Source organism: Mobula birostris, chromosome 10, assembly GCF_030028105.1.
Source record: "Mobula birostris isolate sMobBir1 chromosome 10, sMobBir1.hap1, whole genome shotgun sequence".
NCBI classification, from domain to species: domain Eukaryota; kingdom Metazoa; phylum Chordata; class Chondrichthyes; order Myliobatiformes; family Myliobatidae; genus Mobula; species Mobula birostris.
The window spans coordinates 94357301-94373581 of NC_092379.1; the positions used below are offsets into that span (position 1 = coordinate 94357301).

General features: G+C 41.6%; 1 protein-coding gene across 1 annotated transcript in view; it reads left to right on the forward strand.

Annotated features, from left to right (window-relative positions):
- The first annotated feature begins 7430 nt into the window (after positions 1-7430).
- siah2l (seven in absentia homolog 2 (Drosophila)-like) overlaps positions 7431-16281 on the forward strand; it is a 40197-nt gene continuing 31346 nt past the window's right edge. Inside the window, exons 1-2 of the mRNA XM_072271269.1 lie at positions 7431-7753; positions 7784-8148. Coding sequence (XP_072127370.1) covers positions 7663-7753; positions 7784-8148 — 456 coding nt within the window. The 5' untranslated portion in view covers positions 7431-7662. The remainder of the gene's footprint in view (positions 7754-7783; positions 8149-16281) is intronic.

A 16281-nucleotide genomic window follows, 5' to 3' on the forward strand; every position in this document is an offset into this window, starting at 1 on the left:
CTTGTTCCCCATAATAAATTCATCCGCTTCTGTCTTCAAGGGCCCATTTTTGGTCTTAACTATTTTTTTTTCCTTTTCACATATCTAAAGAAGCTTTTACTATCCTCCTTTATCTTCTTGGCTAGTTTACCTTCGTACCTCATTTTTTCTCCACGTATTGTCTTTTTAGTTACCTTCTGTTGCTCTTTAAAAGTTTCCCAATCCTCCGGCTTCCCACTTGTCTTTGCTATGTTATGCTTCTTCTCTTTTATTTTTATATTGTCCATTACTTCCCTTGTCAGCCACGGCCTCCCCTTACTCCCCTTAGGATCTTTCTTCCTCCTTGGAATGAACTGATCCTGCACCTTCTGCATTATTCCCAGAAACACTTGCCATTGCTGTTCCACTGTCATCCTTGCTAGAGTATTGTTCCATTGAACTTTGGCCAGCTCCTCCCTCATAGCACCATAGTTCCCTTTGTTCAACTGTAATACTGACACTTCCGAGTTTCCCTTCTCCCTCTCAAATTGTAGATTAAAACTTATCATATTATGGTCACTACCTCCTAATGGCTCCTTTACCTCAAGGTCCCTGATCAAATCCGGTTCATTGCACAACACTAAATCTAGAATTGCATTCTCTCAGGTAGGCTCCAGTACAAGCTGTTCTAAGAATCCATCTTGGGGTCCAGTACCAACCTGATTCCTCCAGTCCCTTTCTTGGGGTCCAGTACCAACCTGATTCCTCCAGTCTACCTGCATGTTGAAGTCCCCCATAACAACTGTAGCATTACCTTTGCAACATGCCAATTTTAACTCTTGATTCAACTTACACCCTACATCCAGACTACTGTTTGGGGGCCTGTAAATAACTTCCATTAGGGTCTTTCTACCCTTAGAATTTCTCAGTTCTATCCATACTGACTCTACGTCTCCTGATTCTATGTCCCCCCTCGCAAGGGACTGAATATCATTCCTCACCAACAGAGCCACCCCACCCCCTCTGCCCATCAGTCTGTCTTTTTGATAGGACGTATACACTTGAATATTCATTTCCCTGGCCCTGTCCACTTGAAGCCATGTCTCTGTTATTCCCACAACATCATACTTGCCAATTTCCAACTGTGCCTCAGGCTCATCCACTTTATTTCTTATACTCCGTGCATTCATATACAATACTTTTAATTCATTACTCCCCTCACCTCCCATATCAATTCCTATTTCACTTGGCCATACTGTACGATCCCTTCCTGAGCTTTCTGCTCTGTTGATTCTGCTGTCTTTCTTAACTTTTCTTATTCTCACTTTCCCTTTATCTCCATCCTTATGTTTCCAGATTGTCCCCCCCCCCACTACTTAGTTTGAACACACCCGTGTTGCAGAGGCAAACCTGCCTGTCAGAATGCTGGTGCCCCGCTTATTAAGGTGCAACCCGTCCCTTTTGTACAATTCATCCTTACCCTGAAACATACCCCAGTGGTCCAAGAATGTAAATCCTTGCTTCCTGCACCAGCTCCTCAGCCACACATTCAGATCCATTATCTCCCTGTTCTTGACCACTCCAGCACGGGGAACTGGAAGCAAACCGGAGATAACCACCCTGGAAGTCCTGCTTTACAGCCTTCTTCCGAGTTCTCTGAAGTCGCACTGTAGAATGTATTTTCTCTTCTTCCCCCCGTCATTTGTGCCGACATGCACCACCACTTCTGGAAGTTCACCTTCACTCTTGAGGATTCCCTGCAATCGGTCCGTGACATCCTGGATCCCGGCACCAGGGAGGCAACGCACCATCCTTAAATCTCGCCTGTTGCCACAGAAACCCCTTTCTGTACCTCTCACTATGGAGTCCCCTACTACCACGGCTCTGCCTGACGTCTGTCTCCTCGACTTTGCCTCAGTGCCAATTATTGACTCGTAGACCCGTCCGCCTCTCAGACTGGCACTGTCTTCTGTCCCGACAGCTTCCAAGAGGGAGAACCTGTTTACAAGAGGCACATCTCCCGGGGTCTCCTGTACTTCAAGCATCCTTTCCTATCAAAACAGATTTGATAGGGGTGTGCAAAATTATAAGCACGATAGATAGAAAAATGATGAAAAGTGGTTTACATTAACTGATGCTACAAAGACTATGGACATGGGCTTTGGGTTTTTAGCAAGAAGTATAGAGAGTTTGTGAGAAAGAATTTTTCTTTTTGCAACAGGTGGTAATGACCTGGAACCCACTGACTATGGGAGTTGTAGAAATTGGATAGAGGTTTGAGGAAAATGAATTTGTAGGGTGATGGGGCTAGTTCATGGTAATTGGGCCAACTAGATTAATCCACGGAGAACTGGCATAGAATTGGGGGTGCAATGGTAGCATAGCAGTTAGCTTGACAATGTTACAACTCAAGGCGTCGGACTTTGGAGTTGAATTCCAACATCGCCTGTGTGCAGTTTGTACATTTTTCTTGTGAACATGTGGGTTTCCTTCACATTATAAGGACATCCTGATTAGTAGGCTAATTGTTCATTTTAAACTGTTCTATGATTAGGTTAGGGTTAAACAGGTGGATTGGTGGGCAGTGTAACTCGCTGGACTGGAAGGGCTGTTCGGTGCTATATCTCTAAACAAACAAATAAATAAATGGATAATCAGTGGGGCAGTTTATTTTCTTCTGTGCAACACGGCACATTAAATCTGTGTATCTTTTGAATGTGCATCACTCCTTTCCTGTCAGTAACTGACATTTTGCCACCAACCAGGAAGTTTCCAAATATTGATAAGTCTCTGTGTGCCTGAAATTATACTTAAACAGGCACAGAAAAGCGTAGTTCTCGGAAAATGTTGCTCTCATCTTTGAGCAACCAGGCACTTTGCTTCTATGACCAAGATCTCTTGAAAGGCTGAGTTTTTCCATTCAGGATGGTTGGTTATCACTATCACAGAAGATGCATTGGTCTCAACATATCTGAAGATATACAAAGGGCCAAATAGAAAATTCTGTTTCCCTTGCTTATCTGGCATGCAACTTTACTGCTTTTCCTTCACCATTGTCTCTAATTAACTATGTTCCTTGTCCAAACGTAGACCTGGGTGGGAGCAAACTATTTCTGATCACCGATTGTCTTTAGTCCCTATTACAAAAATTCTTCTTGAGAGATATAGCCCATCTATAAATGGATTATTGTCTGATTGATGCTGAACAGTCGAATGCAGACTTTAGCATCTTAATTGATTAGGAATGTTTTCTAAATTGCCTCAACATACAATGTCTCTTCATCTTCCTTAACTCCTCTGGTGCGAAGCCTTCATCTGTTATCATTAAATTTGGCAATTCTATAGCTCTGTCATCCTCCCTGCAACTCCTAATATATTTTGGTGCCAACTTTTGTTTGATAATATTTCTGTATAGTATGAAAAGTGAGGTATAAATCACAGTTGTTTTCTTCCTTCCATACGCTCACTGGCATTACTAAAGAATGTCTAGAGATTTACTGACCCAGTTTCCTCTCTGAAATTTTGATATCTTCCTATCTAAAAAAAACTTTGATCTTTGAAATGTCTAACTAAAATACAATATTATAAATGACAGAAAATATCACAAACAATTTTATCGATATAAGAAGGCAAGGTTACCTCGATACTAGAAAGCATTGGAAATAACTGATTCAGTCAATACAAGTTAACAGCTCAAAAATAACACTGAATAGAAGTCCTGTGATATATGAAAATAAATCAGTCTGAAATGAGCGCCTTAATTTGAGTTTAGAGATATAGTAAATAAACAAAAATTATATGGAAGTGGATTTGACAATTTCAGTTATGTGTGAAATTGCTGATTCTTACAGAGTACAGAATATTTAAAATGTATTTTGTTTGTAAGGTTGTTTGCTCAGCCTAGAGGTTAGATTGCAAACGTTTCCTCACTGGTCAAAGTGACATCATCAATGTGCAAAAGAGTGTTGTTTCTGCCGAGTGCTCATGTTTACATTGGTCCAACTTGTTCTGATTAGTTGGCTGTCACCTACAATCCTGCAAACAATGAACCAACCTGAGCCAGCAATCTTCTCTTTAATTTCAAAATGTTTCTGGGGGAATAACACCCTGAAACTTTTCAATTTCTATATATGAAGTAATTTCATCATTTCTTTCAAAGTTAATTTCCTTTTAATGGGTTAGTTACTTTAAATCTGCAGACAACTGTTAATAACTTGGCTTAGAAAGTCCACCATCACTGAAAAAAAAGTTTTAATGTGCTGGATTTGACAAAGTTCAACCATCAAAATCAAGTTTATTGTCGTATGCATCAGTACATTAGGCAAAGGTGCAACGAAAAACTTACCTGCAGCAGCATCACAGGCACATAGCATCCTATAAGCAGCGTTCAGAAAAAATATATAAATTTACATAAATTATACATATTTTTTACAAGAAAGAACATAATTAGCACAACAGCAAAACAACTTAGTGGACAGTAGTCATAGTGTTTCTAAACTGTAGTGGTTCAGATTTTGCTGGTTGGTTCAAGAACTGAATGGTTGAAGGGAAGTAGCTTTCTTGAATCTGGTGGTGTGGGACTTCAGGATTTTGTACCTCCTGCCAAATGGCAGCTGCAAGAAGATGGCATGGCCCGAATGGTTGGCATCTTGGATAATGGACATTGTCTTGTGTAGATATTATCGATGGTGGGGGAGGATGTGCCTTCATTGGGCAGAGTCCGCTGCTCACTGCAGCTTCTTATATTCAAAGTTGCTGTACCAGACCAGGATACAACCAGTCAGGATACTTTCAACAAAAGTTTGTTAGAGAGTTCAGTGATAAGCCAACCCTCCTCAATGTTCTAAGAGAGGAAAGATGCTGGCACTCTTATGATTGCATCTATATGCTGGTTCCAGGATAGGCCATCAGCTGTGTTAATGCCCTGGAATTTAAAGCTACTAACTCTCTCCACTATCCATCCTCCAAAGTAGTTTGGCACATCTTCGCCTCCTCCCCTTCCCCTTCCTGAAATCAACACTGAGCATTTAGTGAGAGGTTGTTTTTGTGCACTAGATATTTTATCTTACTCTGTTAAGCCAGTGCATTGGCACCTGTGATTCATCCAACAGCAGAAGTATTATTGACAAATTTGAAGATGACATTGAAGCCATATTTACCCAGACACTCATGTGTACATAAAGAGTAGAGCAAGGGCAAAGCGTACTCACTTTCCCACCAGATTATTCTAATCCTGTTCCCCCGATGTAAGGGGTTAACTCAGAAACAGCATTCTTTGTTTTCACTTTGCCTATGGAGAACAACGCCGTGGTGAATGTCCAAGTCTAGGAATGTTCCTGATCACCATCACTGATCTCTGCTCATTCTCCAAATCTGCAGCTCTGACATAGAATGATAACCAATAAAGGTGTATTAGGGTGATAACCAAGCTCAATACTCAGGGAGGAAACCTTCACCCAATTTTCCCTCTAGCTACAGGTGCAGCATTGAGATTTTCCTACATTGCAGGCTTTGTTAAAATGTTAGCATGTGAATATTATTCCTCACAAGGACCTGCCAAGCTGTCAGAAAGGCAGTGAGGATCTAAGTAGCCCATTAGACAAAGATCATACCTTCTGTATATGCAGTTGTTTACCAACCTACCTTGTCCACACCACCTCTGGGAGTCTCATGCAGCAATTGCAGAATGAGTCACCAGTAGTTAAGGATTGATTGCAATGTGAGTTATCCTTTTAATTGCAGTAGCTAGATGAATTACTTCCAACTACAAGAACCTGTATTAGGTCAAAACAATGCTAGGCACTAAAATTCACACAATACAGCATAATATGGGAAAACCTAAAACCCTGTACTGGGAAACTCACAAATGTTTCCAGGACTTTTAAAAATTGTGTTGAATCAATACGTTTTAATGCAAGTAACATTTCTAAAGAAATGCCTTAGCCAGTGAACTCTATTGAATTTCAAACAAAGTGTAAAGTTAGAATAATCAGCACAACTTTATATGCAGATTCAAAATTCAGTTAGGAATTGTACAGCCTGTTAGCCCATAAATGCAGCAGAATTACTGCAGTTCAATAGAGTCCCAGTGAGAGTGTATCTCGGATCCAATACACAGGTCTGATCTCAGAATTTGATGGCGGATGTACCTGTGACAGAGGAGAGTGCTGAAGACTCAGTTGGTTAATTCCTGGAATACCAGGTATGCTGTATAATATTTAGCAGATCGAGTTTAGACTTTTGAGAGTTTAGAAGAACAAGAGTTGATTACATTGAAATGAGCTTGACAGTGTAAGATATGAAGTTGACATTTCCAAGACCGGGGCTGTCTTAAAACAGAAATGTCTCCAGATGTTTCAAAACCAGGAATCAGCCATTCAACAAAATTAAGAAGAAATGTTCTCATCCAGAGATTAGAGAATCTTTGGAATACTCTATCCAAGAGAATAGTGACTTCCGGGAGTAAAGTTAAAATTTATTGCAGGCTGCATTTTAAAGGAAAACATAATTAAAACTGAGATATTTTGGACATTTCATGGTTATTAATGTTACATCTGGCATCGTATCTTGACTGCTCTGGTAGTAATATTGCAGGCTTTCTTCCGGATACTCCACAAGGAAACCTTCAAATATTTGTACAAATAAATTTAAAACAATTTTCAAAATTACAGAGCATAACCAAGCATTGTGAGTAAGCAAATATTTCAAGATGTTTTTCTAACATTCAGTCGGACATACTCCTTAAAGTTCTTAAGAGAAAAACTATTTTAATAATTTTACGAGTTATTTTTGTGTTATTTATTCAACGGCAGAATAAATCGAATCTCAGAATTTGTGACTCGCATTTAATTACAATCACCAAGTTAAGAAAGTGACATCTGGTGATTCCACTTTTCAACCGACTAATTATACTTGACAGTGATAAATAATGGATCTTGGAAAACACCGATATTGTTTGATTCTATCTTTTGCTTCAAAGGTTTATGGTTGACCGATGTTAACCTTTGTTTGGGTCAATACGATGACCACGATTTCCCACATACTCATTTTAAACAATGACTAACCGCCAATCGAACCATTCCTTTACTCAATAATTATTTTGATATAAAAGAAACGCATTTCCTGAAAACCCGATCTTCAAATAGAATCACGCTCAATGACGCAGACACACACTGAGCAAGGGTCGAGCACATAACAGCGAAGGTGCGAACATCAAACGGCTATGACAAGGCTTCCGTCCTCTCTGGGACTTGGAGTCCGATCCATTCCGAGCCCAGAGCCGAATGCGCAGACAGCGCCGCCTTTGAACTACTTTTCCCGAGAACCTCTGTGCGGCAGCCAGGCTGCCTCCTCCCGTTCACGTGACGCGGTGAACCTTCTGCTGACTGGAGCCACTCAGCTGGGCTGTTGACGAGCGCTGCTGCTTCTGATTGGTGGCAGTGACCGCGGGACTAAGCCTCCGCCCCCGGATTCGCTGGTGGGTTGCATCGGTGCCGCCATGTTTACGCACGGCCGTAAGAAGGGACGTAAGCTTCGGAAATAATAATAATAATGATGGCGTTAATGAGAAGAAAAGGACGAGGCCGCGAGGCTCGTGGTGCGATGTAGCTGGGAGTTGTGTTCGCTACGAGGCTCGCCTGCAGGTTTATATTGAAAGGAGCGGGGAAGACACTGAATGAGTTGCGAGCTGGCGCCTCGTTCGCCATGAGCCGACCTTCGTCAGCCGGCGGCGGGAAAACGGGGAAACACACGGCGACGGCCGTGGCTGCAGCGGGAGGTGGAGGTGGAGGTGGAGGTGGAGGTGGAGGGGGTGGGGGTGCTGGAGGAGGCGGCGGCGGTGGCAGCGGTGCTGGTGGCGGCGGAGGAGGAGCCGGTGGCGGCGCTGGCGGCGGAGGAGGCAACTCAGCAATCGCGGCAGCGGCGGCAGCAGCAGCAGCGGCGGCGGCGGCGGCAGCGACTGCCGCCGGAGGATCCACCCCACCTCAGCCCGAGCTCACTTCCCTGTTTGAGTGTCCAGTCTGCTTCGATTATGTTCTGCCACCCATCCTGCAGTGCCAGGCCGGGCACTTGGTGTGTAACCAGTGCCGGCAAAAACTTTCTTGCTGCCCAACCTGTAGGGGCCCGCTCACCCCCAGCATTAGAAACCTGGCTATGGAGAAAGTGGCTTCCACCATTCCTTTCCCATGCAAGGTGAGTTCACGTAGGTGCGGAGGAAGGAACAGGAGCGTTTTATGGGTAGCACTACTAAACCTATTATTATATTTATTATGTTTTTATTGCTGTGTTTTTAAATGATGCTGCTATAACGAAATAATTTACCACTCAGGATCAAGAAGTACGTTATTATTATTAAGCAGTACAGTTGTGTTTCCCGAGCTCGATTTCGGTAGGGAGATATATAAGTGTTGCACAGCTCTAACCTAGTTGTCAATACTTGGTGGTTCAAAATAAACTGGCTATCAAAGTATCATAGTGATTCATTTTCTTACAGGGTTGTTTTTAGATTTATTTAATTATATGTGGTATGACTATTTCATGATGAATGTAAATATCAAAGAAGATATGCAAAAGGTTAATATTTTGGAGTTCTAAATATGTTTTTTAATGTATAGAAGGATTCCATTGAAACTCTGCAGGTGTATAGCCCACGATTTATTGTACACCACCAGGTACTGAGACTGCATCTGTTCTGAGGTGATTTGGAGATTTGACAGTGTATGACATGTGTTTTATTGGTCATGTCTTGGATTGATAGTATAACATTTAAAATACATTTAATTTGGTATAAGAAGTCTCTAGCCTCTCCTTGGGATTATTTTGGATTGGCCTTTGCACTAGATTTGAGTCACACACACTTCTATATTCTTTGTTCCATGATCATTTTTGCTCCAGGTATCCTGAATGTTGAGACGTTCTTATTAATTGTCATGAGCTATAAAGTTAACTGACCATGTGCTTCTGGATGAGCTGGTAATTTTGTATGTGTATGTTTCGTAAGTCTATTGTTTTGGGTGTTGATTGTTGTTTGAATGAAGTTAATATCTTGTGGTGTTATAAAGAATGCTGCTTCCATAAATTGTATGGATGGGAGTCAGAAACATCAGCACTACAGATAGTGTAGACTTGCAACATATTGTGAAGAATAACTGGAGAGGAGAGCTAAGTGTATTGTTCATCTATTTGTCAGCTATCTTTCTCCTCTTAACGGATAACCTGAGAATGTTCTTCAGCCGTAAGTAGTAAGGAAAGGCTGTGGCTGAATTGGAGAATGCGAGATGAATGAGGTGAAATTGGGAGCGGGAATGAAAGTTGTGCACTTTGATGATGGTGGATGGTAAGAATAGTTGAACTTGTGCTCCAATGGTGTCTTTTGTGGCTTAAAAAATGGGAGAGAAATTGCTCAGTAATTGACAGCCAATACATTAACAATCAATGGAGATTAGGGAAATCCTAGAAAAGCTGGGCAATTACTGAATATGTGACATGCACTCCTGGTTGTATACCAGATTTCTGCTTGGCTCACTGCATTTCGATTTCAGTGAAATAGATTGCTTGAGTTTTATTTTCTTCAGGAAATTAGATGGGGTAAATCATTGAGTAGGAGGAAAAGCAGAGTGAAAATAAAATAATTACATTAAATGAAAGTAGAAAGGACAGTGAATAAAAGGTGATGTGCATTAACCTTGAAAGTTTGTCAACAGGCTATTTGGTCAGTGTTGGTATGTATTTTGTAGGTACAAAATAAATGCAGTACTCTTCCATCACAAAATCAAGGCCTGCAACTTTGATAAGAGCCCTTGGATTAATGGAAGAATAAAAACTTTGAAATTAAGGCAAATAGCAATGAATATCATGAAAAATACTCAATGCATTAAACTTTTTATATAAAATAAAAGTTACTGGCAGAAGGATCCTGATGAAGGATCTGGGTCCGAAATACTGACTGTTTATTCCTTTTCATAGATGCTGGATGACCTGCTGAGTTTTATATATGTTCTCAGATTTTTCAGCATCTGCAGAATCTCTTGTAAGTTACTGACATGGTGGTTGAGTCTGCAGATACAAGTGACAAAAGGCCAGTTGAAAGCAGCCAGGAGTAATTTAAGGGACTTTTTGCAATTTTTCAGGTGTTTTTGTAAGTCTTGTGGATCTTACGCTTTTAGCACTTGTTGAGTTAGTAATTAAGGAACTTGTGTATTTAAATTAAGTCTTGCGAGCAAAGTCTGAGCATCCATGCTTTGAGGTATTAAAAAAAAAGCACTTAGAAATGCATAACTAACATGATCTACTAATAGAAAGTCAAGTTGGTATTTTTGTTGGGGAAAGTTACTGAATGAGGAAGGAGGCGCAGGTATCAACGGTGCAGCAAATGTGTTGAGGAATGATTGGAATGCTTCTCCAATATTGAAGAAATGCAGGTGCCAGGAGGTTGAGAAAAAGAAATGAATGCGAAGTTTGAGGGGGCAAGATCATAAAGCAATTTGAAAATGTTGAGAATTTTGGAATAAGCTCAGACGAAGATGGAAGAAACATGTATCGTTGAGTGTAAAAGTACTGTAGGAGCAATTCTGATCCTGCTTTGAAGCAAGTGAGAATGTAGATCTGCCTGAGGAGTTCTTGGAACTGCTGCTACAGGAGCAACAAATTTCATGACATATGTCAAGTGATAATAACCTGATTTTGAGTTATTCTCAATTGTAGAAATGAAATTGTTGGATCTTGAACTAAGGGACATTTTCAGTAGTCTTGAGATGTGCATAGTCAGCCACAGGATTAAGACAGTTGTGCATGGAATCCTTTTAAGAATCAGAATCAGGTTTATTATCACCGGCTTGTGTCGTGAAATTTGTTAACTTAAGTTAGTAAGCTAGCTTGTACATTTGAGATGCTAGATTCCACAGTTCAAGAAAGAATTTTGTAGCTTTGAATTTCTATATGGAAGCAGAGTGTGCAATGTTACTGTTAAAAGTAGTGAAAAAATAGCAGATGTAGATTTTTAGGCATTCTGTGAGATGCTTTGCAAAAATAGTTTGAAGAGAAGAAAAATCAGGTCAATTGTGACCTAGTGAGCAGCTTCAAATTGCAAGGTGTCTATACTGCAGTGGATCTACCCTGGCCCCAAACCATTGATGCAATTATGAAGAAGGCAAGCCTGCAGCTATACTTAAGAGTTTGAGGAGATATGGTAGTCACGAAAGGCTGTAGTGAATTTCTAGTTGTAAGGTGAAGAGCACTGACCGGCTACATCACTGTCTAGTATGGATGCTCCGAAGCACAGGATGGAAAGAGGCTGCAGAGGTTGAAGTTTCACAGGCACATCAAGGATGTCTTCAAGTTGTGATGTCTCAAGAAGGCAGCACCCATCGTTACGGACTCTCGCCATTCTCTCTTGCACTGTACTGCTGCTACAATACTACAAATTTCATGACATGTCAGTGGTCATAAACCTGATGCTGATTGTATAGGACAAATTTAGCAGTATAAAGTAGCTAAGTGCATTGCAAATCCAGTATCAGCAATGCAGGCCATAACAGTACTGGATTGTTCTTTTATATAAAAAAAACTTGGCTGTATCTCTACCATTTGGCGCCCCAAACAGTCCTTCCAGGTGATACGACACTTCACCTATGAGAGTGTTTGGGTAATCTACTGTATTTGGTGCTCCCAGCATGGCATCCTGTATATCGTGAGTCCCAATGTAGATTGGGAGGCTGCTTCGCTGAGCACCTATACTCTAACAGAAACATTTACTCTATCGGAAAAAGCAGGATCTCCTGATGGCCACCCATTTCAGTTCTACTTCACATTCCCATTCTGACATGTCAGTCCGTGGCTGCCTCTACTGTTGCGATGGGGTCTCACTCAGCTTGGAGGAGCATTATATTCCATCTGGGTAGCCTCCATTCTGATGGAATGAACATCAATTTCTCAAACTTACGGTTATTTCCCTCTCACCTTATCTCCTTACTCATCACCTCCCCCTTTCTTTCTTCCATGGCCTCTGCCCTCTCCCATCAGATTCCCCTCTTTTCCAGCCCTGTATCTTTCACCAATTAACTTCCCAACTCTTTACTTCACCCCTCCCAGTTTCGACTGTTGCTGGTGTTTTTTTCTTCTCCTCCCCCCACCTTCTTACTCTTACTTGTCTTTTTTTTCTTCAGTCCTGATGAAGGGTCTTGGCCAAAAATCTTTCCCATAGATGCTGCCTGGCCTGCTGAGTTCCTTCAGCATTTTGTGTGTTTTGCGTGGATTTCCAGCATCTGCAGATTTTCTCTTGTATGTGATTGGACTTCCTCACTAATATTCTTCAGGGAAGGTTTGTTGTCTTAACCTAGTCTGGTCAATGTGTGAATCTAGAGCCACAGTGTCAAGATTGACCTGTAACTGTCCATTAACTGAGAGTCTTTGGGGATGGGGATTGTGTTCTCCTTTTGCCAATGATACACACATCCCATATGTATTTTTTTATTTAACGAAAGTTGTTAACAGATTGGTAATTGGGTTTGCTTCGAATAGTTTGGAGTGTCTGTAGCTACCATTTGTACTTGGATTCTCAGTTTTAATTCTTTAAAATGCAAGTACACATGGGTAAATATTTTAAAAAGGCAATGCCACTTATGTTTGATGTTAGAGTAATTTTTGTGTTTAGGTCATTTATACTTAGCAAATGGCTTTGGCCACCAGTCTTCTGTTCCTTGACAATGTACTATGGATTGAGTTTGTAACAATGCATTTCCTAGAAGCTGTGAATACAAGTCCAGACGCTGCTGGCACCGGTGGGATGGATGTAATCAGAAGGTGTGAACTTTGAATGTAGCCTCAAAAGAAAGCATTGTCTATACTTTGTAAATATGGATTGCCCTTTTGTGTTTAGCAAATAAATATTGAGCCCCCACATTAGGCCAGCAGAGTTTTCCACTGGAAGCACCTCGGTATGATGATGCCTGCTATACCTGGTTTTGTCGAATAAAGAAGCTGCTTTGTATCTACCAGTAACTCTCTGTCCAGTGATTTCATTCACGCAACAACATTTGGTGTTAGGAGTGGGATACCTTTGTGACCCATCGTGTGGCCATCCCTCTTAGCAGTCTAAGTGGGTGAGTATTTTCTAAAATAGCACTCACACTTGGATCTGCTTGGGTTGGTGGTACACGGGAACACAAGGTATCATGAACGCGGAGAGCTGAACTGGTAGATATAAAAGTGGTGTGTGTTTATGTAAGTGAGGAAACTTTTCGTGTTAACTTGGTAAGACGGAGCCACCAGTTGCGAAAGCTGGTAACCGATGGTTCGGGACACCAGAGTGGAGGCGTGTATATTCGTTCGGGGAGCCGTGTTTTAGTGTATACGTTTTGCAAGTCTGATGCAAAGGAATACAGCAGGCATCATGAGTTCAGGTACTCAAAAGTGGCAGATTGCAGAGTACATGCTTTGCACTGTTTAACTGGTACCCATCTTTTATATTTTGTGTAGTGTTGAGGAATTTCAGGGAGAGGTTTTACCCAGATATATCTGTCAGGATAGCACCTACTGAGATCAAGCAATGCCAGGTTGAGAACCCTGATGATCCAAGCCAACCCTTGACAATGATTACGACCATTCATAAGCCCTTCACCTCCGGGGAGAAACAGAGCATTTTGTCAGAGTTGTCTTCATTTAAATTCACATGTGGGAATTCAGAATTCTGGCGTAAGCTTGAGGAAATGGTTGAAATTCACCAGATGCACCCTGAAGATGTACAAGTGTTGGTAAAAGTGAAGTGCCCAAGGAATATGTGGACAGGATGGCCCAGGGGGTCCGGGATGGTACCTGGGCAACTACCGGGAACACCAGCAATGAAGAAAGATACTGCTTTTTTAAAGGGGAAGTGAGGCAGTAACTGGAGGAGGCGAGAGTAACTGGGAAGTGATAATGGCAGAGATTCAAAAAGCAGATGAGGCAGCCATAGTTTATTCAGAAGGTAAATATCGAGCATGTGAGGATTATTCAGGGTTGGATAATCCAGGGAAGGACGATCCAGTCTTCCTGAAAATGCTGAAGGAAGGCCTGAGCTCAGCCCACAAGGAAGTTTTAGATTTAGGCATAACGTTGGGGTCGACCTACTTTGTGATAGTTTCCTGGGCCACTGAGATAGACCGAAGAAAGTGCAAGAGAGATCGTAAAGTGGCTATAGTGGATGCAGCTGCTGTGATGTCCCAGAGGGTTTGTTTTGCTTCCCGGCAGCCAGGGCACAAAGTGAGGAACTGCTGGAATAGACGTGGGAGGGTAAAGGAGTTGATATGCTACAGGTGCAGCCTGTTGGGACATGGTTGGAAGCAATGTCCAAAACAGAGGAAAGGAAAACAGGTGAACGTCACAGCAGACACACAATCTCTCACCCCATCATTGCCCGGTCTGACCACTCTGACTGTCGATCAGATCATAGAGCGAGTAAAGATGGCTCCTAGGTCAGAACCCCGCTGCCAGCGCTGGTGACCCATGGATGTACACAACAGCAATGTTAGGGGGACGGCAATGCAATATGTTAGTGGACACGGGCTTCGGTATCGATAACAGACAGGCCATTTATATTAGGGGTATAGGAGGGAAAACAGTGAAAGCAGAAAGAAGCGAGTCGCAAATACTCAAAATCAGGGGAGTGCAGCTTCCAGTGTATTTCTGGGTATGTCCAAATAATGAGGGCACGATCCTTGGAATAGACATCGTAAGGAAGCAAGAGCCGTTATAGATTCGGGAAAGGGGGAAATAATATGGACAAGTTAGGGGCAGCGAACGCATACAACCAACAGAATACACAAACTGGCTAGCATAGTTGCAGCTGCCCCAATCACCAGAGACCGGAGCCAGGATGGTGTCTGTGGGTTACTTTGTCAGCAGTTCCCATCAGTGTGGGCTAGACACAAGCAAGATTGTGATTGAGTAAAGATAAACCCAATTAAAATAGAGGAGGGTCTGTATTAAACCCCAGAAGCGATACCCTATAAAAACTGATGCACTGACTGCTGTTCAGGGTATAGTGAAGGAACAAAAACACCAGGGGATACTCAGAGAGACTGCGGCCACTACTAACTCGCCTATAAGGCCAGTAAAGCCCGGTGGATCATATCCATTAACAGGCTATACCGCCCTTAAGACCAAGCCGAGATTGTATCCCATAGTGGCAGGCCCTGCAACAATCCTGAATGGCTTGTCTCCAGAACATAAAGTTTTTCCATTTGATCCTTACCCACATGAATTGGGCTCAGAATGAGCTTTAGGGATAAGAAATGTCTGCTAACTTTTCACTATATAGGAGCATGCTGTTTTTCTCTAAGTAGATGGTTAAATGAGGATAGATCTTTACAGGAAATGGTTACAGTGAAGATTAATACAAAATTTAAGGGGGGGGAGAGGGAATTGATTGTTTGAAAATGAAGGATAGTGAACCTGTTGTGAGGGTTAGGCTCGGATTCTTAAGTCATTGATGTGCTGTAAACTTCATTAGTTTCTTTATCTTCCACTGACTTTAACCATCTCACAGCACGAAGCTTTAAGCCCAATGTCCTTTTTCTGCCTGCTGAATTTTCTTCAGCACTGTAGACAAATTGTTCTACCATGCTCTTATTTTAGTTCTGACTTTGGTTTCTTTTGGATTTAGGCCTTGCTGACCCAACAAGATAGTTTCTCTTTTTCCAAGATACTTGACTTTGGTCTTGGTGCAGTGCTGCTGCTTTCATTCCAAACACTAAACTTTTCAGTAATGTCATGGAATTAATTTTAAAGGCAGGTGAAGTCTTTATTTAACTTATTTGAATGACACACTGCAGTTATGTTTTAAATTGTCAAATTAGATTGTATACTGAAATATCTCGATTCATCTGAGGCCAAAGCCTAGTACTGAGATTGCCACAGTTAGTCCAGAGCTGGATACAATATTAAATTTGACTACCATGGTTTCAGTTTTTTAATTATTTTATTTAATTTACAATTTTTGTGCCTCCATTCCCATTGCTTTAGCTTGGTGTCATTTATTTGGATGCTCCTTGTACCCTCAGATGTGTTTTATCCGGTCTCTTGTTTCTCTGCCATAAATTAGGATTACTTAATTTGTATCTGTTGGATAATCTGTGGCACCAGTAATGACTATGAATGTTCTCTGTCATTGAATCTTTATTGTTACCCTGTTTTTTTTCTCAAGCTGTCCCTCTAGAACTGCTGTGAACAAAATTGGATTACCTTTTTTAGCTTTGTAAAAGTTATTTCTGGTTCTAAGCCTTTAGACTTCCATCTTCTGATCGTAGACATTCCAATCGCCATGTACTGAAGTATCATTCCTTGTACTTG